Here is a 27530-nt window from a genome sequence, read left to right on the forward strand (position 1 = left end):
TTAAATAAGAGAATGAGTTCGGTGAGGAGCATCAGCAGATAAACCAAAGGTTATCGCAGTCGTAATAAATGAAAAATGATCTCCTGCAGGGTGCACAGCGAGTGGTTGTTAAATTCTTACGGATAATTGCCAGAGACAGTGAGTGCGTAAGCAGAAGACGTGTGTGCCCAGACATGTGGCCCCAGACATTCAATTTAGCCTAAAAATACATCAGAAACTTTGAACTCCTGCTACGCATTTTGATTTCCGCTGTGGTCTGAAGACACATCTCTTCAGACTACACCTGGACTAACTATCACCACTCTGAGGATCATTTCTATCACCATTCCCCTCTTTCATGCTACACCTACCTCCTGTGCCACTCATGTTACATGTACCTCCATCCAGCACTTACTGTGCCTTGTATCATTGTCTTAATATTGTAGGTTGTAATGCTTCCTACCTTGACTTAGAATAAGTTAGGTCAGAGTAAGGTTCACTGTGTGACCTGGACTTTAATGTGCTCATAGCTATGAATAACTGTACAAAATGAGTACTGTACCTTAGCGGACCTGTGTTTTGTAGTTGTTCCAATGACCTTTGGTATGCATTTATTGTACGTCACTTTGTATAAAAGCGTCTGCCAAATAAATGTAATTTCTCTTTTAAAATTGTAGGCTAAATCCCTTTGAACCCAGTCAACAAACAATGTCTCTGCAATGCACAACCAGGGGATGTAGATACACGCCACAGAAATACAAAATAAAGGACCGATGAATGGAACGAACTTAAAGAACACGTAATGTAAGATCCACCATCCATACAGGGGTCAAAGCCCTTTCTGGCGTTCAGCAGTAACTCGGTGGAGACCACAGTAGTTACACATGGTGCCAATCTAAAAAAAAAAAGAACCAGTGCACATCACAGGTTGCGGACTGGAGATGAGGTCAATTTCATCCTCATTTATACCGACAGTTATTCTACAGTGAAATTAACACGTATGATTAAAAGGGTCAGAAAACATCAACGTGGCAGACTGAAAGCCTAAGCCAAAAGCCAAAATATTTCAAAGGAACTGAGACAGCGGTTGTACCCACTGACGGGGAAACTTTTGAGTTCATTTTAAAAAATGGATCGCTACATTTCCTTTCAGACAGGAGTTGCTGAACATTAAAAAGATGAAAGCACGGGGCAACGATGTTACCGTCGCTTTCCTGAGATAAAAGCATAACGGAATTCAAAATCAGGCGGTGCTTTAACCTTGAGGGAGGTACGAGCAGATAAGGTTCGCAGCCTTATTTTAAGACTGTATAGATGTGGTTGCACTAACTAGGCTGCTTTTTCACTGTGGAAAATTGATGATGGTGCTGTAAAAGCATTCAGTCCAGCAAAATCAATGATGGCACAAAGAATGCATAATTTGGTGTTCCTTCTTTGTGTTGACCCTGGGGAGAGGAGGGTTGGGACAGACTTAGCAGGACTGAGAAACTGCATTTACTGTGTGGCAAACAGCCTCTAAAACAAAATGCCAATTGACAAGGGTCAAACACACTTCTCTCAAGGCACCTAGCCCATCTCTTCCATCTTTGGTAGGATGCGGAGATGCACACAGCATCCAGGGACATAGGGGCCATATTTTTACTATCATTTCAGCAAAACACTGTTACCCAAACACATTTTCTGATTTTTTACAACAGCATCCATTTAGACTACACACACATAGTGGACATATACTGAAGCAATTCAGGTTAAGTACTTTGCTCAAAGGTACAACCTCCAACCTCTGGGTCATAAATCCAGTTCCCTAACCATTACACTACACTGCCATCCAAAAGGTTATCGCCTACGTTTTAGTACATACCACCTCAGAGACAATTGAACCCAAACCATTTAACCTGCCATAAATTAGGGAAGAGAGAAGGGATGAGCGTTTCCACATTCCTGTTCTTGGAGACTGGTCCGGGACAGACAGTCTTGTTCAAAACAAGATCCCTTCTCCAGGTGCTCCATGTTTTACGCTACTTGCACAACGCTGACCTACTGCCCACTGCGAGAGCACACGGACTCAAAACAGGAGCCCCCCCAGCAGTCCAAGAATCAAACACTTGAGGGAGGATAGGCTCAACTACTGACACTGGAAGTGACCTTTCCCCCCCCCCCCCACCCCCCACCCACAAGATTTTACAGGCAAAATTGATCCAGCTGAACAGAAATGTGCCTTATCATCCTGCTTTGTCTAAATTTAAAACAGACAGCAGAGGACGTATAAGGAGAAGCAGTTATTGGCACTGGCTCTCCGCTGCTGCTGCAGTACAGCTTACAGAGCGGCACTCTTGCATTCTCAAGACCTGTAAAAGACAGGCTGGTACAATGTGATCTGTTTGATCCATTACAAATCCATTAGGCTACATGAAATAACAGACCACTTTCTTGGGCTTCTACGGTCCCTGCAATTTAATTATAGAAGACAAGAGGACCAGATACTCGTTACTATCCTATTTGGATTAGTGCGAAAAAGGGCAACCTGAACAGTTTTAATGGAGACTTGCGTACTGCTTCGCGAACTCGAGGCACTTCTTTATAGCCTACTAAAAATGTACAACACTGCGGGACGATGAAAAAATGAAGCAGAGAGCAGTTGCGCATTCACTGCTTATTTTATATCCATAAGTACTGTGCCATTCACAACACTTATTGCCTATTTAAAACTTGACATCAATAAAGCTGTGCGATCTTGAATTCAGTTAAAGCACTGCCATCTCCGGAGATCGAACGCATGTTGATCCTTTTACTCAATTGATGGGAGTTTTCTGAGAGAATCGCCTAAATAAATGCGGAGGCTAACTGTAGCCAATGTTCCGAGTGAAGGGTTGAAACGCAGGAACGTACATCTGAGCGAGGTCTGAAATAAACACGTAACGAACTCACAGAGCAGTAACTTGAGAAAAAAACATCGCAAAATGATGAGCCTGCTATCAACAAAAACAAGAGTGGCTTCTTTAAACTAACGTCAACATATGCCGATGCGCCTGCACTTAGCCTAGATCCGTATATAAATAAAGATATAGCCTACACTTTCCAAAAGAGCTGGCACAACAACAAAAAATATTGTCGCACCGGATACCGTATCATAACTACTATGAAGAGTAAGAATTCAATATACTTTCCCAGAGGGGAAAAAAAACTATGTATGGAGTAAATTGTGCAGCATACTTACATCACGACATAATGTGACATTAGAACGAGCGTGCAACAAAGAACACCAGTGGTAATACTTACGGTGTGAGTGTTGTTGGCTAATCGTGAATCATAACCGTGAAGAGCTTTGCAAGCGTCCCCATCCACATCTGTGCTTCTCTCTTCAACTTTATGATGTCCTTCTAAAACAGGAAAGTCCACAGTTGATCTTTCTTTAATATTATGAACACTATCTAATTTTCGGTTCTTCACAAACCTGGGACGTGCATTACCCGTTAGACTATTTCGCTCTTGAAAATCAGAACCAAGCACTAAATTGAGCAATATAACTACAACGCAACAGTGCAAGAGACTCATGTTCTTGTGCGTTTTGGTTTCACTCAACCAGAAGTGCTAAATGTCCATAAATTAATTCCTTTTCGTTGTTCACTACAACACGTCCTCTGCTGAAACTACCATACATTCCACTTGTCTTGCACTGAGCGGTGTAATCATGATCACCAAACGCAGAGCAAAGCCGTTTGCGGGGGTGCGTCTCTTCAAACCGCCTTGACTAGGGAATTATTGGCTGCGTTCATCGCAAACGCTTTTTCCATTGGCTTTTTGAAACGTCTCTCAAATGCAAATCGCCTACAATAAGAGTACGAGCCGTGAGATCCAGTCTGTTATTTCATTTGTGGATGGCCGTTGTTGTTTCTAGAACAACCACGCCTTCTGGAAAACCGTCTCCGATGTAGTGATTGGGTGAGCCGCCACAGGGTTTTCTGATTGGTTGAAGTATCTTCGTTTAGGTCAGGTAAGGCTGCAAAATAGATGGTGTCCCAGAAGCGCAGATCTAGAACCAGATAACTTGACCGTAACCCTTACCTCAACCATTTTGAGTAAAGAGCTTAATCTTATTCCCTACCAGTGTTTACGGGTTAATGAAAATACCGATTCCTATCTGAAAGCTATTGCCCAGGTTTGTACATCAAGGTAAACCCCTCTACGAGCATGATATGACGTCACAGATGGTCGCGGTCTTCTTGCGCACTACAATGCCACCTTTTTTGCCTCCTCTGTCTGATTTGGTGACATTGTCCACACTATTGATTTCCATGAAATAATAATCCAAATAATATACAAAACTAAATCACTGATGTGCAAAAAAAAAAAAAAACCCTGAATCATAAATGTCTTGGATTTCCTTTTATTTCACTTCAGGTGTTCTGTGCAGTCGTTTTAAGTAATTTTGCTAGCTGGTTAATATACAGCATACAGCATCATAATGCATCTGATATAACACCCTATTGTTACAAATAAGAATATGTTGAATATGAATTGCTATTTAGCAGCTTCTGTTCTGACATGCTGATTTTACATGTGGTGAGTGGACTAGCCAGGCTGAAACTTCTTGATTTTGCTGAGTAGACAGCTCTTTGTGGTCGCAGTTCTGTTCTTTACAGATTGCAAACCGGGGTGGGGTAGGGGGCCAGATTTCCTATATCGTGGAAAGGGAGGGGGATTTGTGAATGTGAACTGGGGTGGAGGGGGTTAAGGTAGCTACTGAGGACTGGGAAAGATTTACAATCACGGACTGGGGGGGGGGGGGTCTGGGATTGCAAATCTCTATCAGCTGGTATGGGGGGCCCCTTAATCTCTGCTATGAATGCCGCCATGTAGCATTGAACTGTTAGCAAATGAAATCAAGCTTAACCAGGCTGCTAAAATAAACACCAAGGTTTGGGATAAAATGCCCCGCGACAAAGTTCCACCTGCATGGAAAAAAGTCTCCCAGAAGGCATTTCACCTGAAAGGCTGAAAGAGATCCACCAGGGAACAGAGAAAGGATGGAATTCCAGGTTCAGGGTTCCACTCAAAAAAGTTTATGTAATCTTCACACCTACCCCAGGGAGCTCATTTCGCATCGTGCAAAAACAAAACGGAGATCCCCTCCAATCAACTGGACAGGGGTGCATTCTGGGTACAACAGGAAGACTGAAATCCTATAGGTCTGTGGGGACTGATGGGTAACTGCACACACCACAGATGCCATATTCCACAATTAAACTAGATATAAAGTACACTATAGTATCTGGCCAACCTTTGGTCTGAGTTTGTTTTTTATGGTTTGAGCAACGCCCCCTGAAGGCAAACCTTAATTCTACAGCATACGATCATATTGTAGACGATTCTGTGCTTCCCCAACAGTTTGGGGCAGGCCCTTTCATTACATTACATTACATTACAGGCATTTAGCAGACGCTCTTATCCAGAGCGACTTTCACAACTTTTACTTAGACTTACATGTATCATTTATACAGCTGGATATATACTGAAGCAATGCAGGTTAAGTACCTTGCTCAAGGGTACAACGGCAGTGTCCTTACCCGGGATTCGAACCTGCGACCTTTCGGTTACAAGCGCAGTTCCTTACCCACTGTGCCACACTCCTTTCCTGTTTCAGCTAGACAATGCCCCTGGGCACACAGCAAGGTCCTTATAGAAAATGGTCTGCACAGAGCTCTGACCTCAATCCCATACAACACCTTTGAGATCAATTGGAAAGCCAACAGCCAAACAAGACCTAATCGCCCAATCAAGGGCCCAGAGAAGTTTTTTCTTTTTTTTGTAGAATTCACTAAGTTTGCAGCTTAATGAAAAACACACATAACTTTCTCAGCAGAGTGAGATGCTATGATAGAAGACTGCACACTTTTTATTGTGACATTTTTATCCAAGGCATGATGAAGATTCACGTGGATCAAAACACTACAATAAAATGTGTTTTGAATGCAAACTCTCTCTCTTCACTTCCTTGAGCACTTACTTTTTAGGCACCTGCTACAGGAACACGAACATATTTTCATAGTGCCGTACATATCTATGACAAGAACATAATTAGACATTATTTCTAAACTTATTAATTAGAACTCAGTGCTATATAGCACAATACAGGCCATGTTAAACCCCATTATATATATTTTTGGTGTTACCCTGAGAGGCCTCACAGTTAATAAAAATATCTTCATGGCGTTTAAACATTTATCGATTGAGAAATAGGCTGTTCCGGATCTCAAAGTTTTGCCAAAGGAACCGTCCACATTATGGGAGACTGCAGCATACACACAGCTTTATTTTTGTTAAACATTTGACAGATTTATTGTTGCATTGAGCTGTAACAAAAAGTACCCCCGCCCCCCCCTCCCTCCCCATTTTATTGGACTTAATTCCCAGTTCTGCTGCTGCTGTTCTGCAGTATTTACAGACTTGTAGAAATCTTCGGTTAAGAAAGGGGAAGAAAAAAAAAAAAGAGACACATGACTAAGAGCTAGTTCCTGCGCGGACAGCAAAACCAAAATATTCTGCAAAAGTGCCACAAGGAAATGCGTGGCCTGAAGCTCCCTTCGGCCTTAGATGTCCTTAATGACCTCTTCTAGCTCTTCCTTTGAGTACATGTGAAATGTCTTCCCCGGTTCTATTGTGGCCAGCTAGAGGTCAGGGAAGAAAACGGAGGAGAAAGCTTGAGTTATTCAAATCGATATGGCGACCTTCAAACATCAACTCGCCAGTTAAAACACCACAAGTTTGTTGACCACTTTTTAAACAGGCCTGGGCTGTGCTGGTCTATAGTTGAACTGGATTTTTTTTTGAAAATCTCTAATTCTGCACATTGAATACGGCTAAAACTGAACAGAATTCTATTTTTGAGCAGCTCTGTTGTGACTATCGCCCGTCATGGAGGGGATTTAACTGCACAGGAACAAACTGTAAAATTTCACTAAATAAACATTCATTAACAGCAGCTATGGCCCATATTCCCTGTCAACCAGTCCATGATGATGGAGCTCTGACGTTTATAATCAAGGGCTGTTTAAAAATTATTAGTTTTAAGATAATCTGTGGTTTAGGGCCTTTGAGAAAGGACAGCCAATCACCTCAATGTTAGTCGCATTCAGCTTCTCTTCCATAACCTGCTTCAGGATGGTGAGGGAGGACTTGATGGCATCCTTTAACGTCATGGACTGGAAAGGGGAACCGGAAAGAGAAATTAGGTCATATATTCATGGGTCTTAAAACATTCTTCCAAAGTTACTACCTTCCTTCCTGTTGAAATGAGAGGGAGAAAGAGAAAGAAAAATTCAGAGTCCATCTTTCGTTTTCCTCCAACGAGATACGGCAATCAATCCAGGACGTCCTAAGCTACGCTAATGACGCTCTCAATTAGACTCTGCATGTGACCGGGCCCTGAAGTGAGACGGCGACAAAATGCATTTCAACCCTGTCCCGCCCGCGATTTTAACCCACCAAACCCCAAACCTAAAGACCTCATTCGTGGCCCGAGACTGGCTTAGTAAGGGCCCGCTACCATCACTCAACTGGATAACATTCTTCCCCCGGAATGACCCGACCCGTGGCAGAGACCCTGGAGAGAGGGGTGCAGCTGTACCACAGCGACGATCACAAACACAGATGTAGCAAACCGGGAAGCTTCCCAAAGCCCACAAACACAACTGCGATCCTGCGTTTCCATTTAAACCAGCGCCACCGAAGCCGCGCTTAAAGCGACAGCGGCCAGGTCCCGTACAACCATCCCCGCTCGCTCACTTCCAGCTCCCCCCCCCCTGCAATGTTACCGCTAGGGTACACACCGCAGGCCAGGCCACAAGGCATCCTGTTCCCACTAAGCCGTACTCATTTAACCTGAGAGATCAATGAAGAGGTACTGACAAAAAAAAAGCTAATGTTTGAGCAGCACAACATGGATCTGAGTCATAAAATCAGTGTGACACAGCTGCACGATCTCAAGGCTTGGGGAAAAGAAGGAAAAAAGAAGGGGGGAAAAAAGGGTTATTCCAAATGCTTATTATTGTTAAAATTAGGAGTGCGTGACAACGAAATTTTGAAGGCCAATTTCAATAACCGATGGGCATCACCTTGGTTTACTGGCCAATGGCATAAAATTGGTTTTAAGATATTATGGGGCATCCGTAGTTAGAATAGTTGGGAAGGGGATGGGACGTGTGCAAAAACCAGCCAAGCCTGCAAAAGGCCTTCTCATCAGGCCGAGTTCTCTGACCCTGCTAAAAGTTTCCAACACAAGGTCCTGTTATCCTTGCACTGACCGCGTGCATTCAGGGGGAATGCTCCAACACAAACTTAATTCCCACAGTGGACACATGGTCCTCGTCCCCGCTGACTGCCCTACACCAGCCCCCCCCCCCCAGTGGCCTTTCAGGGCCACCCCAGCCCAAACAAAGGGTCCCACAGTATGCACTTCCCTGGGATCGCACCTCTGGCCCTTCTAATCACCCCCACCCTAAATCTGCTACTGAAAAAGCGAAGACCCATTACATTACAGGCATTTAGCAGACACTCTTGTCCAGAGACTTACACTATTTTTTTTACATTTACATTGTATGCATTTTATACAGCTGGGTATATACTGAAGCAATGCAGGTTAGGTACCTTGCTCAAGGGTACAACAGCAGTGTCCTACCCAGGAATGGAACCTATGACTTTTTGGTTACAAGCCCTGTTCCTTACCCACTATGCTATACTGCCAGCGATAAGAGCTTTTTTTTTTTCCCTGTGCAGGACATTTCCATCGAAGACATTGGCTGTTCCCAGTCTGGCCGTTGTGGCCCTTTTGATTGGATGGAAACAATGAGAGACAGTTCTGTGAAAGGGCCGAGCTCTGCCAGGGGACCGTGGCAGAGCCACCCTGTCCACAGCAGGACAGCGAAACAACACAATGCCATTGTTCTGAGATGCGCGTCTGCATTTGCGTTCCTCGGCAACGCTGGCCCGTACAGTCTGTTCCCGCCAAACTGGTCGCAAACGGCCTTCCTTTTATTTTCCAGAAACTTCTAAAGGCACGAGAGCCATCATCGTAACTCTGTCAGCCAGATACACGTCCCATTAGGCAGTACCCCTGACGTGTAAGGGCTTACTACTAAAAAAACTGGGAGAGTGATTAATGCAGATGAGACGGCACTGGAGAGGAGGAGAGGGTTGAGATGGAGACCTCACCTTGTGGTAGACCTCCTGGAGGGAGCTCTGGGCTCCTTCAGATGCTGAGCCAATGGCACGGGCATCGCACTGCACAAACGTGCCCGACGGGTCCATGTGGTACCTGTAAGCGTGCACACACGCACATACGCACACAGACACGCACGTACACACACACACACACACACGCACATACGCACACACACACAGACAGACAGACAGACACACACACACACACACACACACGCGCACATACGCACACACACGCACGTACACACACACACGCACGTACACACACACACGCACACACACACACACAGACACAGACACACAACCGCATAAGCCTGTCATCATCAGGTGAAGATAAGTAAACACCAACTTTGTGAGTTTGTCAAGTCAAGTCATTCAAATTTATATAGCACTTCTTCTGACCGAGTCAGCACAAAGTGCTTAACAGACATTGACATGTACACACAGGTAGAGAAATACCCATGTGTACATATGAGTACAGTAAAAGAAAAAACTATTTATTGTGGTTTAAAATAAGTAATTTAGAAACTTAGAGCAATTTATTGTGCTTTCTTTTTAGCCGTATCATTACCTTTCTATGAATTTTTTAAAACTTTGCCAGTTTGTCATGCAAGTAAAATCAGACGTTTTTGAGATGGTAACCACTTTCTGACTAAGGGGGTAAAAATACTGATTACATCCACAGATAGGTTCTTGCACAAATTATTGTGGTCCAGTGTGTAATAAGACTGTAGTACAAGATACTTGTATTCCAACAGTAATGCATCTTCCTCAATGAAGCCGGTTAGAACAATAAAAAAATAAAAATAAAAAAAACTAATACAGAGTTTGCTTTGTGGTGCAAGGTCTCCCCCTTGTGTCAGTTTTGCATGCGCAGGCAAACTGAGCTCTGCGCATGGGGTTAATAATTAAAATACAGTTGCTGGTTACGTTCCCTCCCCTATATTGTTCAGTGAAAATTGCATGAAAGTTCATTTCAAAGTATTCTTTTCAATAGCAAGAGCTAGTTAGATAGGCTGCCATGAACAGCTATCCTGAAAAAACTGTCCATTTTGCTTATTGCCAACATTACAAAAGCTGAACTATTCTAGTATAGCAGACAGATGTATTGCTATGAATAATGGTTACTGCTTAAATTAGTAACTGACCCCACAGTACATAGTAGTGCAGTAGATAACTACAAACTAAAAGACACTCACTGAAGGAATGCTGTTGAATTGAATCCTTCCCCACTCCCCACAATCAGCATTGAAATGGTAACAGTAACACTGAAAAACTGCAAAGCACCTGCAGCAGACAGTAAACTGATGACCGTTAGCAAACTCACAGTTGCGGCCCCTTCTCATCCAGTCCTCCAAAAAGCAGCGCAACACCAAAGGGTCGGCTCTGGAGAGAGAACAAAAATAAACCACCGTGGGTCAAAGAAGGATGCCTTCCATCAGGGGCGTTTGAAGAGTAAGAAAGAGAATAGATGAGATTTTAAAAATAAAATAAACTTTAAAAAACACATATCCTACCAACTCTGCAGCTACTTCTATATTATAAACACTGTATACTGCACAGTTTCGGTCAACAGTGGCAGCACATTCAGGAGGCAAACGGGCCGATTTCACAGTCTTGGAATGACAGAAAGCGCCAATGATCGATCAGGGTGTTACCATGGCACCGGGGTCAGCATCCTCCTCGCCGAACTGCAGAGCCAGGTTGGACACGGCCTGGGTGACGCTCTCCACCGTCATCGTCTCGTTGTAGGTGAACCAGTGGTTCTGAGAGCAGCAGGGAAAAGGTATCAGGCCAGAGGTTAAACCACGCTTTGAGCTGGATATATGACCAAGCATTGATACACAGACTAAAGGGTAAGTCCAGGTCAATTCGACACACTTTTATACCACATCGCCATTGATTGTAATGAGATTAAGCATGCTTATTTGGCCTTATAAAAAAAAAAAAAAAAATTTTAAAAGAAGAAAAAAAACCCCCTGGAACCGAAATTGCACTTGTCCCGAATCATTAAGGGAGAAATGTGTGCTAACAAAGTTTCGGGAAGTTAGCGCAACTCCATTACTGTGATTTGCCATATCCACATTACTCTAGGTCATGGGAATATGGTTCTATCATTTTAAAGGTCTTAGCCAGCTCTACACATGTACTATGTTCATCCCAAAATTAAAAGGTAATGAAACTCAGAAATGAAAAGCGCATTGAAATTTTGATTGCGCCTGACTATGTCAGTTAGCACTGATCATGTTCAACAACATGGTAAAGAATCTGATGTGACGCCACTTACGATATATAACAATATCTCAGTAATGCCCCAAAAACCCAAGGCCAAATTTCTGGAGATGAGATAACCCAACTTTTGGTAAAATTTGATCCATTTTGAAATATAGGTTTTTCACAGATCAACGTTCATGATTATAATCACTCATACCTCTGTTACCTTTAACGTGATAACAGAGGTATGAGTGATTACAACATGGTGCATAAGATAAAAGACAGAGCTGGGAAAAATGATATAAGAATCTTATCTCTATGAACTACATTACTGTAGATAAGGCAAGTCAAAGTCATGGAGTGGCAGCAAGTTGCCCAAATTTGGTTAGCCATATCTCCCCTAAAAAGGATCCAAGGAAAGTGCAATATTGGTTCCAGGGGTTTCTTATAAAACAAAACAAACATGCCAAATCTTATTCAAACCTGTGACAATGCGGTCCAAAAGTGCGTCGAATTGACCCAGACTTACCCACAAAAGGCTGAGCAGAAACCTAGAGGCGTATCAATATCTGTGCTTATTAATCATTTCTTGCACACATTAAAGCAAATACTCAATTTTCGTACAGATAAACTTCACAGTCCACTTGGGAGAAGGCTGCATATAATATCAGCAGCAGTGTATCCTGCTTCTGACTGCAGAAGGCCCTGAGGGGGCAAACTGCAGTAAAGCTGGAAAAGCACACACCTGCGTCTCCACACGCGCTTTGTCGATTAGCGTTTTGGCATCAGCTATCAAGCCACTCATGGCACAGCCTGAGGGGAGAGCCAGAGAGAGAGAGTGAAATCATTAGCAGGAAGCATACGAAACGATGCATTTCCGAGCGTTTCTTTCACCAGTTCTTCACACTGTGCAAACCACTTCAGCCGTGCAAACTAATTCATCCAGGTATAATTAAAAGCGTTTGTTCACTCAGATTCACCTCAAGAATTCTTCGCACGTTTCTCCACTTGCACAATATCTTTTTTAAAAGTTATGCCGTTATGTAGCACTCAATTGCCGATGCAACAACTGCTGTTTATAGGGATGCATGATTATACTAGGGTCATATTGCTATTGGCTCATAAACAGCTGAAGACAAACCTCAGACCAAGGCTAAAATTACGACCGATATGATGGCCCAAAATGATACAGCAACATAAATGTGCCAGAGGCAATGCCTTTGATACAACGCTGATGCTGTAAATTAAGTGAAAATGTCATGCTCAAAAAGTAGCCTAAGCCTAGCCATCTGGAGCTAATTTATCACTTCTTTTTAATGTATCATTTTTCCTGCCAAACTCTACAAACAGCCTCAGAAGCACTCACGCTCTGAAGCCGCACAACAACACACTTTAAGCTAAGAATTAGTTGAGCCTTCTAAATGTAGCACCTAAGTCTTTACTTCTGCTCTATCAACCATAACTTTGTTAACGGCTCAGTTAATAATTACCTATGTGCGTATCAATCTCAACAATCTTCTCAATGCTGCTTGGCTCCATGAGGGGAGAAGTTATCCTTTTCTCTACAGCAAGACACACCCCTTCAGCTGTCTGGATCCCAATGGCTGTGGATCCCAGCTGAACGAATGAGAGGAAACTTGAGCAACCCAGAAAGTCTTCAAAATCACAATTTCCCCATGTTAGCCATAACTAATCACATTGACATACAAATTTTATGGTTTGGGGAGTGTATGTGTTTAGTTAACTCACACTGTTTATCTAACATTGTTTTGCTGAGAGGCATCTTATATAAATCAATATAACTGATATGCATCTTCATGTATATGGACTATGATGCTGGATATTTACCACAGCAATGCAGACTAAGTATCTTGCAATATTGGGTTTAACTGGGCACTGAACCTTATCAAAAGTGAAGTTCTGCCACACTCAGTATATGTAGACTTATGGCCAATTCACTAACTTTATCCTGGTAACGGTTTTAATGAGTATAAACTACTGTCGCATCAACGTAGCTAGGAAGCTGTAGCAGGTATTCAAGGACCTACCTTGATAGCCTCTATGGCATATTCCACTTGAAAAAGCCTTCCCTCCGGAGAAAACGTATTCACGCCTCTGTAAACCACATAATTAAATATAGTAAGTTCATTATCAACGCAAAACAATACAGTTTTCACAATATCGTAGAACTAGCCTAAGACTATATGGACATGTAATCTGGTCACCGTAACTTGGGTAGCTAACGTACAGGCTGCAATATTGAAAGTGAAACTAGCCTGCTAGTATTTACTGCTTGTAAGCTATCTCACCATGCATCTTCGTAATAATAAACCTTAATTATGTAAACATTTTAATCATATTAAACAAAACACACACATCTATAAACCGCCTAGAGATATGCCGTCCCTAGAAACCTGGGACCAACGTTATGTAGCTAGCTAACCTAGCCTCCTGACTGGCTTTTTCTTGCTAACGTTAAACCAACTGCTAGCTAGCTAAAGGCCTACCTTTGGTCGCGTCTGTCATGACAAAGCAAAGACAGCTTCTGTTTAAATTTTTCTCACCTGTCATACTCCGATCTTGTCAAAAACATTTTGTCGAATTGTCTATGGAGAAAACAAAATAATAATAAAGACAGCGTTCCACTTCGTATCTAAAACAACTAAAGTATAGTACTTTAATGAACAAACTAAGCAAGCAACGCTATCCCACTGCTGCCTACCCATATACCCTATTGGTTAATCTGAGCAAAGGGGGCGGCGATATCTCCAAGATGATCCTTTCATTGGCTGATCTTATAATCATTTAGAAATCAGGACGAAGACATGTTCGTAGCTTAGGCCGGTGCCGTAAGTTAGCACACTACACTTCAATTTCTGTCCAAATCGAAAATACAGTAACGTTAGCTCTACATGCTTATAATGAAAATAAAATAATGAGACCACATTTGTAAAATACCCAGTTAATATAAGCACGCTAGCAATTCAGAAGCACATAATCAAAGAAACTGAACAGGCACGAATTGAGTTAGCACGCCAGTAAGTGAAACAAGGAAAATATACTTTTATGATACACCATGTAGTTATTCAGGTGATGGCTATTTCATCTATATGAAAATAACGTAATCACTCCATATATAGCTAGATATCTACAAGCATAGCACATTTACTTACAGGCTGCACTGCTGAATGAGTTTGCTCGTTTTTAACAGAGCGGGTGACTGAAGGAAGTGCACATTTCACTCTCTTCCGGAGGTTCCTGGAAAAAATATACGTTCCGTCTACGTATGTGAGATGGTACAAAATTAATTTATCTTTTCTTTCCAACAATAATAATAATTATTATTATTTCCATTATTTATTATTGCTGGGAAAATACCTTTTCAGTAGTGTTTTTGACCATTACATAATGCAGTATTTTATTGAAACCTGTATCTGCAAATCCAGAATCACAAATAATGCAGGCAGTTCTAAATATTACCATATAATACTATAAGTAAATCAAAGGTTAACAAAAACATAATGTAAGAATCTGTTCAACTAATACTCCCAAGTCTGTTGCAAACTGAACACATTACACATTCATTTGGGGGTTATTTCTTTCTGATATTTATATGAATGTAGCACTGAGGTGCAATCAGGATAGGCCAGCAAAAATAAAAAAATCCAGTAAAAACATAAAATTGTGTATGGTGGTTCACAGACCTTTGTTTTTGCAACATGTTTTGTGGAGAATGAATACTTGACACACTTCACCACCCATTACTGGAGTGTAGCCTACAATTTCAGTTTTAATGGAAAATCTATTTGCAATGTCTTCTCATATGAATGCCCATCTGATTATAAATTACTTTTTCCAGTTTGGTGTCTTGTTTTTGTTTGGATACATGTGGTTATTTTTTTGTAATGTGTGGTGAAATGAATAAACAGTTTTGACAAAAGTAATACATTGATAGCACAATCCAATATTGAATAGAGAGGTAATTTCAGAGCAGGAGAAGGAATTGCATCTTTGAAAGGTTCAAAAAGGAGAGGTGCTATATTGCATATTCAATTAAAAAGGACTAGTCCCTGGTGCAATAAAATCAATGGTTCGGAGCTGACTCAGAACCACGCCAGACTGGCAGCCCCATATGGTTGGGAGAGTAACAGTAAACAGGATACTCACTACCCAGTGACTTGTCTGGTTTGGTCAGGCACGCTAAGTTTACGTTTACTAGCTGCGCAGTCCTTCAGGGCGATGGCTGCCCAGCTCATCTTGTGGACAGAACAGCGAAAAGAAGAGATTACATTAATTTATCAGATGCGCTTATCCAGGGTGATTTACAGAGTAAAGAGAACAATGTAAATTCAATGCATTGACTTAAATGTCTGGTGTATAAAACGTGTAAACTAAGACCTTCAATCGTTCTTAAGTGAGATCAGTCGAGCCAGCACACACTGCGTGTCTCTTTAAGAGTTGCAGCAAGAGAAAGTTGTGAATCACGTGTGTAGAGTCAGGTAAAAAAAAAGGGCTTGACAGAAGTTCTCTGAAGTTCTGCAAAGACTGATACATTTTCAAACCGAACTGGGGCTTAAATATTAAGTTCTCCCTCAACAGATTAACATTCAAAAAGAGAAAGTTTTCCTCGCGAAGATAGGTAAACGTCAATCTTTGACTGCAGCACAATGGCCGGAATGCCTCAGGTATGTGGCAATCTTGCCTGCTTCTAACAATTTCTAAATTCCATTTGTAGCTTATCACACCTTCTGCTTGTTCGACATGTTGTTTGTATCCCGAGGTCAATTTACGATTTGTGAACTGTTCTAATCTCGGTCGTCCATTTCAGCAAATTATGTCCGGATTCAGGCTTGACCTGGGACCTTTGAAAGAACCTTTGGGATTTATACGAGTTTTAGAATGGGTGAGTACCTGTCATTTCAAGGCTTTTGCTCTGCAAATTACTGTGAGCTCAAGATCACAGAATTACGGGAACGCTACCAAGCAAGTAACCAGCACGCCCCTCATCTTGTAATATTGCGTGTTTTTCTAGTTTCTCAGTTGGAGTCTAGATTTAGTGTAACCTGACTCCATGTTGTTTGTAGATCTCTCTAAAAACTAGCTGAATTTATACCCAGCCTGCAACGCTCGCATGTCATTTTATTAGGTAGCTATGTTATCTGGTCCCTTGGGCACACCCTATTTAGCTGGCTAGTTTCTGTCCAAGTTGCTAGCTAAGTAAATTTACCGCTATACTTCACTCAGGATTATAGTAGGTTGCTAGTTGCGTGTTTTGAACTAAGTTAGCCAACTATTGTAAATAGCGTTTAAAACGTTTATCGAATGTTAGCTGGCTACCTTTCATCTCTTTAATGTAGCTTTAAGGTAAATGCGGTACAGCGTTGACATGCTTTGAACTCTTAAAGGAGATCATAGTCATAAAAGTTCATGCTTGTCAGTTACTCATTAAAATAAGGACTTCCTGTTAAACTTACCTGTTTTCAGTGCAGCTAGCTGTGGGGGTAGTTTCATTGTTCTAGTTCTGTTACCCTTGTAAATGTGCTGCGCTTTTGTTTTGGTCACATTTGTGCAGAGTGAGCATTTAGTTAAATTCAAAGTTCTTAACATCTCTGCATATTCGGTAATGGATACGTCTAATCAAATTATATTGCTGGTGCCTTTACTTATATGCGGCTGAAAGTGTTGCATTATATGATTTCTTATTGTAGGACTCAATAAAAATACATCTTCCGTATTAATTTCATGACCAGTGTAAAACTCACGTCTCCGGCTTCCGGTAATCAAAGCCGAGGCTCATAAAAGGGATTGGCGTCCTGGCCTTGAATTTACAACTGACTTTTGTTCTAAAATCAAGAATAACAGCAGCTAAACGTAACTTTAGGTATTCCAAGCCATGAAGGTACTGAAACCGTACTGAAAGGATCTTTTTCCTGCCGTGTATTTTTCTATAACGCACCCGGCCACATATATAGTTATTTATTTATTATTATTATTTTATGTTTAAATTGCTCACCAACGGAGTAGAACATAGGATCCCACTATCAACTGTAAATTCCAGAGGAAGTCAAATATTAGTCAACCAGTGGGTTGCTTAGATGGCTTCTTGCACAATGGCTTGGGGTGTCAGACTTTCGTCACTTAAACGACCAGGACAGTTTTATTGTGTTAAACTCCACGTCTTTTCTCACAGCAGGTTAAAAATTAATCCCATTTCCATAATATTTGCATAAAATATTCTGGCTGTCACATATGGCATACAGCCCAAGAATGATGTTGAATCACCTGTGTCCTGCTAAAGTCTGCAAGTTTTTGCAGTAAAACAGTTTTGAAATCAAACACAAAAGTGTCTTGAAATAGGGATATCATAAAATTAGTTTCAGTTTTGGGTGGTTATCACAAGTAAAGCAGTTTTCAAATACCTCAAAGAAGATAATGTTGAAAAACAAAACTGAAACCACACAAGCTCAGATATTCTGCACATTGTGTGCTTTATAAACATGCACAGTAAGAATTTACCACAAGGAGATGGGGGTGACCTATAAAAACCACCCAAAACAGACTTTGCTCAGTGTTCCCACATAATTACCCAATGTAATGGAGGCACCGTGTGTTAAAGACCCTGTTTCTTTTGCCTTATGGTGGGAATTGTTTCCCATTGTCAACACCAGACATTTAGCTTCAGCAGGACTGTTGACTGTGTACACAAGGTGTAGATGTCAAACAGATCCAGGTAATTACAATTCTTATCTTACAGGCGGAGTTTAATACGGAGCTACACTATGCCCCCTTATTTTCTGTTCAGTGGGTGTGGCTAGTTACCAGGAAAGGTGCTGGAACCTGGTGCATGCATTAGCTTGTATCAGAGGATATGCTGCTTTTCAGAGAAGATTTTGTATAGTTATATTGTTCATATATTAGTATTCAGCGGCTATGTACTTGACTTAAAAAAAAAAAAAGTCAATTTAGACCTGAACAATAATTTAAAAAGTGAATTTAAGAAACTTCCCGTAAGGCTAACAATCATGAATACATTTTCTTTTGTTTCTAAGACATTTTAATTAATTTATGTGCAATGCGTGAAACAAAAAATATAATTACTGTAAAATGAAATGGAAAACTATATTCAGCAGTTACATATGCTGTGACTGAAAAAGACTCAAGAGAATATTGGTCAAAATGGATTCATGGACTGAAACCATGATAATGCCTTAAACCAGTAACACACACCGTCAGGCTCTCTGTACAAGCATGGTGCGGGTTTCAATTCAGTTTCTATTCAAACTGAAGTGGCGCTGAGCACTTGGGCTAATGTGCTAGTGGAGTAGAGGCATACAGTCCTGTTGTCAGCAAAAATGGTAGTGCCGAATTCTCCAGATGAGACCAGCTGATTTCTCGCTCCACACACGCACACACACTTCCTATTTTCATCCCACTGTGACGGCGAGTTGGAGAAGGTGTATTTTTATAAGGAGTCAATGAGAAGCAGAATGCTCAGTGTTGGTGAATGAGCCAGGGATGTACAGTTGAGATGGCTTATTTGCAGGGAGGGTGTTGCCCCACTCAGGAGGGGGGGGGGGGGGGGAGTTGAAAAAAAAAAATGTTAGTTCTGCACTGTAATGTTAGAATCAGGCTTTTTTCAACTGGGGCAAGTCTGTCTGACGTGGTGCAACATGATTGGTCTTCCATGCTTATTACCCACTGACTGTAGTGCATGACATCACACTGAACTCTGTCCATTAAGATAGCTTCACCTTTATTACAAGGCTGGGCTTGTGGCACCAAAAAGGTGATTCATTTTTTCCATCCGACTTGTGTGGTGTAAAATGATCTTTTCTCCTCTCTCTGGATATCTCCTCACAGATTTAACATGCGTGCCAATGTGTGCTTGAATTTGCATTCTGCCAACAGTCAAGGCACAGCTCAGTCAGTTGAATAAACCCACAAACGTAACTAGGTGACCTAGCCCTTTTCCATTGCCTGTGGAGGGTTTGGGGCATTTATGGTGTGAGGAAACATGGTCCCAAAGACAGGAAGTAAATGGTGTTCATTATAGCCAAGCATTAAAAGTTAAGAGTTTATCAACGTTACCTATGCAAGACCCTGATAGGGGTTGTGGTTGACACTTTACAGGTTGTTCCTCCCTCTGCACTGAAAGTTATTTCCACTGTTATATGAACATGGAGAAACAGAGCTGTGTTAGATTAACAATAGTAGGAAATGTGGTAGTATTGCTTTGTAATAGCCTGGCATTAGTATATGCTCTGTAAAGAATGCATGAGGTTTTGGTTGTAACTTGCCATCATTTGATACAAATAATTTAGCAGACTGATTTTTGCATTTACACATTCAAATGAGGTGAGATAGGGACTTTCAGAGAAAGTGGTAGGATACTGTTCATGGTGAAGCCTTCAGTTGAAAAACAAAAGACAAAACCTTGTTTAGGGTTTGGGGAAAATGTAGGTGTTATCACAGCAAATTCACTGATAACTCTTGTCAACTAAATGCTTTCATGAAAAAATAAGAATGACTATGTACACTCAAATACAAATATGGCTAGCCAAGACCACTAAAATACATTTTTTATTTATTTATTTTGGTGCTTGGAATTTAAATAACGGTGAAAACAGTGAATGAAAGTAAACAAGATCATACATTACACCTGTAACAGGGGAAACAAAAACTGTGTAGAGCACATATTGTTGCCACGACACTAGCTTGTTCTTTCCAGGCACCACAGTGAAATAGGAGCAAGTGTTAGCATTAATCAGTGACTACAAAAGTGCACTTAAAAGAGCCCGGTGCAGTGGTCCCATAGAGAGAGCTTCCTGTGAGGAAGAGGGCGAGGCAGGAGCTGCGGGGGGAAAGCCGAGCGGTTTGGGTATTTTCGTGAAGAGGGGAAGCCCAGACGGGATGCACACAGAGGGCCGGGGACTTTGCGGCCTTCCCCTCTATCCTTGCAGGTGAACATCGGAGAGAGGGGGAAAAAAAAAATACACAACTGCAAAGGTCCTAGTTTTCAGTGCGAGTGCCCATTTTGCTACTAGAGTTCACACTTCCAATTTCATTTTTACAAAATTTAAAATTGACCTTCACTGCAGGTATGTTTACTGGTGACGTGTTTACAAAACCAACTCTACAGGAAATCGTTGGGAGTGGAGGTGCAGGTGGTGGTGGTGGTGGGGGGGGGGGGGGGTGGAGCGGAGCGAGAGGTGTCTTCAGGTCATTGTTGTACCAATTGTTGTACCATTGTTGTACCAACTGTTATATATTTCATTAATCTTCATTATTTTCTTCTTGGCCCTTTGACCACTTTCCTTCTCTTCATCTTGTGTTTGTGTTGGTGGCTTAACCCTTTATGGTGTAAGATCACAAATATGTGATTAGAATGTTCTTAACTGAACATTCTAATGCCGATGTAACAATCACTTACTGGTGATTGTTAGCGATGGAATGCTAGAACACTGATGTAGAGTTTTGAAAAAACATTTTTTTTTTAAACCTACTCTTCAGCTGGGAAACAACCAGCAATGATAGTTCAAGACAGGAATTTGAAAGGAGGCTGTCAGTGGATGGAATACCTGTAATATTTTAAGTTTAGAAGGGCATTGCTTATACGAAGGGAAATCATTTACTGTGATTACAGAAATGTACTGATTCTCATCAAAATTTTGTTTCTGTCCAACCTAAAGATGTTCTTTTTACACAGACTTGCTATTTGCGTGTTATGCAATATCTGGTATCATTTTTATTCATGGCTATGTCCGTCTGTCTTCAGGTCTTCAGTATATTTGCATTTGCTACCACTGGGGGATACACTGGGACTACCAGCTTTACTGTGAATTGTCTGGACAAGCATGTCTCTGTCGAGGCTAAATTTGCCTACCCTTTCAGGTAGATTGTGTTTTATACAATATAATGCTTTGTTCTACATTTATTATGAAAATGTAGGCAACAGTTACCCCTCCGGAAAACAGAAATGCATTTTTTTTAAATGTGTGGAGATGTTTTTTTTTTGTGATAACTGAATGCTGTTTTAAAACATTTAACTGCGTATGATAATGATATCCAGACATAAGGCTATGTGTTTTAAGTGTCTCGTTATATTTTTATAACTTGCATTTAAACAGTGGGATCTGATGTTGCGCTCACTCCTTCAGGCTTCCAAGCTACGGGTACAACTTCCCAAACTGCAGCGACCCCGAAAATCCGGCGAAGCTGTTCCTCCAGAATGACTACTCCTCCTCGGCAGAGTTCTTTGTCTGCATCGGGGTTTTTGGGTTCCTCTACTGTACCGCCACCCTGGTGCTCTACCTCGGCTACCAGCACGTGTACCGGGAGACCTCACGGGGTCCTATGATCGTGAGTCAACAGGAGGGGGGGGGTGTCCCAGTCTTACCCGAAAAGAGTCAATGTGGGTGCAGGTTTTTGTTTTAGCCTAGCACGAAGACAACTGATTCTACTCATCAAGGTCTTCACTTCTTTAAGTTTAAGATTAATTAGTTAAATCAGGTGTAGTGGTGGGCTAAAACAAAAAAGCCTGCACCCACGGCAGCCCTTTTGGGATGAAGATTGGACACCCCTGGTCTGCAGTACTTGCAATGTTCGCTGATCCTCCTTCTGAAAGCGCCTCTAGTTATACCCACCACTTCCTATAATTATGTGATTTTACACAAAAAAATTACGCAGATCAGGATTGTATATCTGACTAATCCAAACCAGTGTAGCAAGCTACTTGTTCATGTGAGCACTCATTCACAGATGCACTTGTAATGAATGAAAATGTCAGTACCCCTCATGGGTAGAAATCTGACATTGTATTTTTTTTAAGCTGTTGAGAGCTCACTTATTGACGGAAAAGAACAGTACTTTCTCCCAATCTCCTGTTTTCCATTGAAACAAATGTAAAATTTACAGTGCAATAATACTTCTGTGCCTCAGGGTGGCGCTCAAAGTCCACTCCAGTACTCCAGCAAATTTCTACCTTGCTATGTATAAAGTTCAGGCCAGAGTGCACATTGACCCAATAATCAGGTCTTTTCATTATCTCCTTGAGATGCCAAGGAGTCTGGGTGTACGCACAACAACGAAGGAAAAAAATTAAAAACATTCAGGCTTTCTTGGCCTAATAAGAATAATATTAAAGAAGTGGATGTTGAAACGCTTCTCCAAGAAAAACCACAAGGAGCAGAAGTGAAATCGCAGTTGTACACCCGGAGATGAAGGTGTCTGGGACGTCCCGTGTGACACCCTTCCCCTGTCCCGCAGGACCTGGCTCTAACCGCGCTGTTCGCCTTCATGTGGCTGGTGTCCTCTTCCGCCTGGGGCAAGGGTCTGACGGACGTCAAGTGGATGACCAACCCTGACAACCTTGTGAAGACCGTTGACCACTGCACGAAAGACACCGTGCACACGTGCACCGCTGGACCATTCCCCGCCATGGGCCGCCTCAATGCTTCTGTGGTACGTCCATCGCACGACCCAAACTCTTTGTGTCTCCTGCTCCCCCCCCCCCCCTTAGGCCATAAGAGTATAAAGACCGGACCATGTCTTTTGGAAAGCCCAAAATTTACATTAAAAAGACTCAACAGCAACAGCTTTCCAAATGCAATGACACGGTTACTCGCGTACATCCATACACCTTGTTTTGCACAGTTTCATCGGAAACTAGCCTATGTTCTTCCGAAGTACGCCAACGGTGTACGTCTGCACAAAGTGTCAATCAAAGCATGCCAGTATTCTGGGGCGCAGTGTCAATGTTGTTTCAGTACACTGTATATCCATTTATACAACTGGATTTTATGCAAAAATGTACAATAAAAAAAAAAGTTTAATTCTGTAAGTTGCTCGGAATAGGAGCATCTGCTAAATGTCTATAATGTAGCTTTACTAAATTACATTACAGGCATTTAGCAGAGGCTCTTATCCAGGGCGACTTACATAGCATTTTTACATTGTATCCATTTATACAGCTGGATATATACTGAAGAAATTTCGGTTAAGTACCTTGCTCAAGGGTACAACGGCAGTGTCCTACCCGGGAATCGAACCTGCGACCTTTCGGTTACAAGCCCAGTTCCTTACCCACTGTGCTACACGCCGTAAAAAGTTTGTCATGAAAAATGTAAATGTGATTTGGTAGGGAACCTCACCCGAGAAAGGATCATTACTGTTATGTCGTTGCAGGAGAATGGAATGTTTTAATGTTTTTTTTAATGAACATCTAACAATTTAAACTTTCTTTTTTTCATTGCAGATTTCTGGATTTCTCAACCTCATCTTGTGGGGTAGTAACTGCTGGTTCATTTACAAAGAGACCCCTTTCCACAAGCCAAACAACCCACCTGTCAGTGTGGGGGAGGAAACAGGACCGTAGTAACTATAGATGTTGTAAACCCTTCTCTCTATCTCTCACGCACACACAGACACACAGACACAAACACACACACACACACACACACAGAGGGGCTACAGTAGAAACACATCAAGGAACCACAGTTTTTAACAAATATTTTCTATACAACTGCAGTGCAGTTAGCTGAGTTTCAGCTCAAGATACAGTGCTAGAGCAAACCTGGGGCCGAAGGGGAGGGGTGGGGTGCACAGTGACTGCACACTGAATAAGGCATCAGCTGAAAATAATGGCAAAAAGGTGCCACCATTGTAAGACCCCACATGATCCGATTAGTCTTTTTCCTAGAATATCAAGTTTAATTTTATGCTTTTCAGACCAAAGCTCTTCTTTGCAACTGTGTATTAAAAGTAAACCTCTCAGTTACAGTGCAGTCTTCTATTAAATATTCCTCCAAAAATTATCATTTTAGTGCATCTAAACACCGTACTTGGCAGACAGGCTTACTTTTTGGAAGTATGGATAAGGCGTTCTTTATTTACTTTATAAGAGAAAGTAAATTTGAGAAGTAATTTAATGCATTTAAAATAAAAGCTGTTTGTATCAAAGAATGTCATCACCAAATAATGATGTCATGTAAATGTTTGAATCAGCATTGGTCTTTGATTTCCTGCTCTAGTTTGTCACACATCAAATTGGAAAAAGAATTCCAGTCAAATTTTAGTTTTTATTTTTGGTTTGTACAGATGAAATACAAATTGCCTGCTTGTATCTCAACACTAAATTCCCTTCTCTTTTGTACTGTTTGGGAAAACAAAAAACAGCGGGAAAAATACATCTGTTGGGGAAACATTATTTATATAGATGTTTTACACTGGTAATTTATCTGGTCAGTGAGGAATCTAAATTTCACAACTGGATACAGTTTGTTTTTCATAAAGAATTGTCCTTGATTCTCCACTGCTCTGTTCCTGTGCTTGTTTCGGATCACGCTCCAGTGCGTGATGTTTGTGAGGAAGTGGCTGGAGACCAGCTGATTTAATGTTATCCAGAGATAAGGAAATAAAAAATGGCAAAGGGCAAACTCAATGTGTGGAACTGGCTGCTGGTGCCAAAATGCTAAATTTTACGTCAGTGCACACTTGTAGGGGGGAGAAGAAGAGAGTTCTTAATTTGTCTTTATCAATAAATAAAAATCTAATTCTTAATTTTTAAGTTCTTCACTTTAATTCCAATTAAGCATTTGTTAATTATTTGCCACTATTTACACAACACAGACTGGCACATGAAAAAGATTACATAAGTGTCGCACTGAAGAAATAACGGAACAATTTTGTAATAACTTATTTAGAGATTCAAAGTTAAAGACAATGTGCGTTGTGGTGAAAGATGTTGGTCTGGTATCCTGCTGTATTTTTTGAATGTAAGAAATAACTGGTGAAAATGTTTTCCTTTTTTCTACAGTAAATGTTGCATCTTGCAAAGCTTTTAGTACCTTGTATGCCTTAAAGTTGTCTTAATATGGATTTATTTCGGAACTTATGAACAATTTTAAGTAGTCTTGAAAAAATTTTAAAAGATTTTTAAAAAAGAACCCAGGGAACTTTTTTTATTTACCTTACACTGCAAGCAAGTGCCATTTGGCTGACTTCACATACAATTAATTGATCATAAAGTGTATTGTTCATATCTGGCTAAATCTGTTGTATTTTATATTGTGTCATAGGCCTATAGGTGAAGATACCTAGTTGATTGAAATGTTTTATTTTTGGCTTTGCACTTGTTATAAGTAACATTTTGTCTCACACATGTCAATGTATTGCTTGACTGTTTATAGTGAGCACTGTGCTAGTGAAGTCACTGACTGTATCATTCTGCTACCTGTATTGCACTTAATAAAAGGAAGGCAGGAGATGCAGTTCACGCCATTTGAGTATGTTTTCATTTTACAGCAGGTTAATTTCAACTTTTTTTCCCCATCAATTGTTAACGCAATCAAGCAATGGATTTAATAATCAAGTTCTATTTTAAGGATCTTCCTCTGAATCGGACGGGGCTGTTTGGATTGCGACAGTTATTTGCACTCTCCACCATCATGAGCAAAAAATAAATAAATAAAATTATTACAGAACAGCTGTAAAATATTACAGGACAGCTGCTTGGTTGTGGGTTATTATAGAACCCGGGCAAACTTGGCAATCCCTATCTTAGCCTCAGCATAGCGTTACTGTCACTCCCGCACCTCTGGCCCGCTGAAGAAAACATTTATAATGGAGGGCCTGTTGGGTAAATTGTTCTTGTCTGTTGTGTCCAAGCTCCACTGGCACCACACCTTCCCCCATCACAATAGACTAGACCATGGATCTATTAACACACGGTCTTATGTACAAACTACACTGACCAGAAGCAGCATTTTCTGATAGAAGTAGCTTTTGAATAATTTGAGGCAATGGCATCGTGGGTGTGCTCATGTTGCATGAACCTCTTAAGTTTTCCCAAGATTCAGTTCACATCATCATCTCAATTAGCTTTCCCTCGGTTCTTATTACCAGAATGACTGCAATAAGCCCCCTAGTAGCACAAATGTCTTTCAGAAATGTCGTGGTTCAGGTTTGTGATGTATATATAAATAACAACAGTGACGGGTCCATACTATCTGGACGTTTATCCAACGGTAAGTGCAAAGCATGGTAGTGCGTTTAATCGAGATTGTATTTAGTGTTCAAACTGTCTGCATTCCCCCCTTGCTAAGGCTTTACATGGAATGTTATGCGAGATCTACCGTTTTATAACCCGTTATTCTTGACCAGGATTGTGGGGGGAGCCTATCCCATCATGCAGTGGAATAGAGGCAGGTATACACCATATACACAGGTTTCAAATTGCGGGGCCCACACAGCATTCATGCACCCATGCATACCTACAGGCAAATTTTGAGTCACCAGTTGGCCTGCATTCTTAGACTATGAGAGGAAACTGGAGTACCCGGCGGAGGCCCACACAGACATGAGGAGAACATGCAAACTCCACGCAGAAAGGCCCTCCGTTGGATTTAGACTTGGTACCTTCTTGCTGCGAGGCAACAGTGGTACTCAATGCACCACCAAGGCTGCCCCCATTTCATTATTCCACTTAAATATTCATTCATTTCACTAATTATATCTATTTATTGAATGATAGTGCTGCTGACCATTCAATAATAGACCATTAAATCACTTTTGTTGGTTTGTAGGTTTTGTCCCTTTCTACCAGGCAAGAGTAATCAACTGTCGACCAATTTATTCAACAGTCTCAAGGTAGAATCACATAGAAAAGAAGACTAGCAGTACTCCTGGCCTTGTGGGCCAAATTTAAGTATCCCTGGTTTAGAGATTGGGGAAACATAAATTATGCAGCTGAGTTATGTCCAGCACATGCAGGATGTGACTCAAACATCCCTACAAGAGGAGTGGGCCGTCTACATTCAACCAGCAGCCAACTCAAAGAAAGGTTCAATAGTGTGGCCATTTTTGTTACACAGTAAATTGTTAATATGAGGTATTATTAACAAGGTCTTGCTAGTTCATTACAGTGGGAAGGACAATGCATGAAACAGTAAGAACAATACTTTTCTACCTTACCAATGTGTGGCTTCCATATGTGGACTCTTGCTCGATAACTTCGTGCTTCCACCATCAAAGACTCACACCCATCTCCACGTTGTGCCTGCGCACGCAGGTAATTCTTCACTGGCGGGAACGCGACAGATGACGTAAGGTTCGTGCTCGCG

At 41.3% G+C, this 27530-nt stretch overlaps 3 protein-coding genes across 7 annotated transcripts in view; 1 reads left to right on the top strand and 2 right to left on the bottom strand.

Moving 5' to 3' along the window:
- Positions 1–3803, bottom strand: part of sort1a (sortilin 1a) — a 42036-nt gene extending 38233 nt beyond the window's left edge. Inside the window, exons 1-2 of one of the 2 annotated variants that reach the window (XM_064304785.1) lie at positions 3450–3803; positions 3259–3359 (exon numbers count right to left, since the gene is read on the bottom strand). In XM_064304785.1, coding sequence (XP_064160855.1) covers positions 3259–3359; positions 3450–3534 — 186 coding nt within the window. In that variant the 5' untranslated portion in view covers positions 3535–3803. Of the gene's footprint in view, positions 1–3258 lie in introns of both variants that reach the window. The other variant, XM_064304784.1, reaches the window with a different exon arrangement.
- Positions 3804–5852: 2049 nt separating this feature from the next.
- psma5 (proteasome 20S subunit alpha 5) lies at positions 5853–27512 on the bottom strand. Of its 4 annotated transcripts, none has more exons than XM_064305521.1 (11): positions 27377–27512; positions 14586–14670; positions 13977–14018; positions 13461–13527; positions 12903–13029; positions 12158–12225; positions 10857–10964; positions 10526–10584; positions 9190–9292; positions 7095–7181; positions 5853–6647 (listed from the first exon to the last, which is right to left on the bottom strand). In XM_064305521.1, the coding sequence occupies exons 3-11, from the start codon at positions 14003–14005 to the stop codon at positions 6570–6572; spliced, it is 726 nt and encodes a 241-aa protein (XP_064161591.1). In that variant the 5' UTR covers positions 14006–14018; positions 14586–14670; positions 27377–27512; the 3' UTR covers positions 5853–6569. The 4 variants fall into 4 exon arrangements, with proteins under 4 accessions (XP_064161591.1, XP_064161594.1, XP_064161592.1 ...); XM_064305524.1 differs by having other exon boundaries at positions 14475–14670; XM_064305522.1 differs by lacking the exon at positions 27377–27512 and adding an exon at positions 15580–15598.
- Positions 15746–25689, top strand: sypl2a (synaptophysin-like 2a). Its single transcript, XM_064305525.1, has 6 exons — positions 15746–16097; positions 16241–16315; positions 21188–21303; positions 21570–21771; positions 22678–22872; positions 23666–25689. The coding sequence occupies exons 1-6, from the start codon at positions 16080–16082 to the stop codon at positions 23783–23785; spliced, it is 726 nt and encodes a 241-aa protein (XP_064161595.1). The 5' UTR covers positions 15746–16079; the 3' UTR covers positions 23786–25689.
- Positions 27513–27530: the final 18 nt, after the last annotated feature.

The sequence above is a fragment of the Anguilla rostrata genome, chromosome 13, assembly GCF_018555375.3.
Source record: "Anguilla rostrata isolate EN2019 chromosome 13, ASM1855537v3, whole genome shotgun sequence".
NCBI lineage: Eukaryota > Metazoa > Chordata > Actinopteri > Anguilliformes > Anguillidae > Anguilla > Anguilla rostrata.

Excerpts from the sequence above, each read along its gene's own strand:
- psma5 (XM_064305521.1), bottom strand. The coding sequence starts at position 14,005 with ATGTTTTTGACAAGATCGGAGTATGACAG. Across the intron at positions 10,965-12,157 it reads AAGCGCGTGTGGAGACGCAG|AACCACTGGTTCACCTACAA; the intron begins GTGTGTGCTTTT and ends TGCTGCTCTCAG. Across the intron at positions 9,293-10,525 it reads GATGAGAAGGGGCCGCAACT|GTACCACATGGACCCGTCGG; the intron begins GTGAGTTTGCTA and ends GCACGCTTACAG.
- sypl2a (XM_064305525.1), top strand. Across the intron at positions 16,316-21,187 it reads TTATACGAGTTTTAGAATGG|GTCTTCAGTATATTTGCATT; the intron begins GTGAGTACCTGT and ends GTCTGTCTTCAG. Across the intron at positions 21,304-21,569 it reads AAATTTGCCTACCCTTTCAG|GCTTCCAAGCTACGGGTACA; the intron begins GTAGATTGTGTT and ends TCACTCCTTCAG.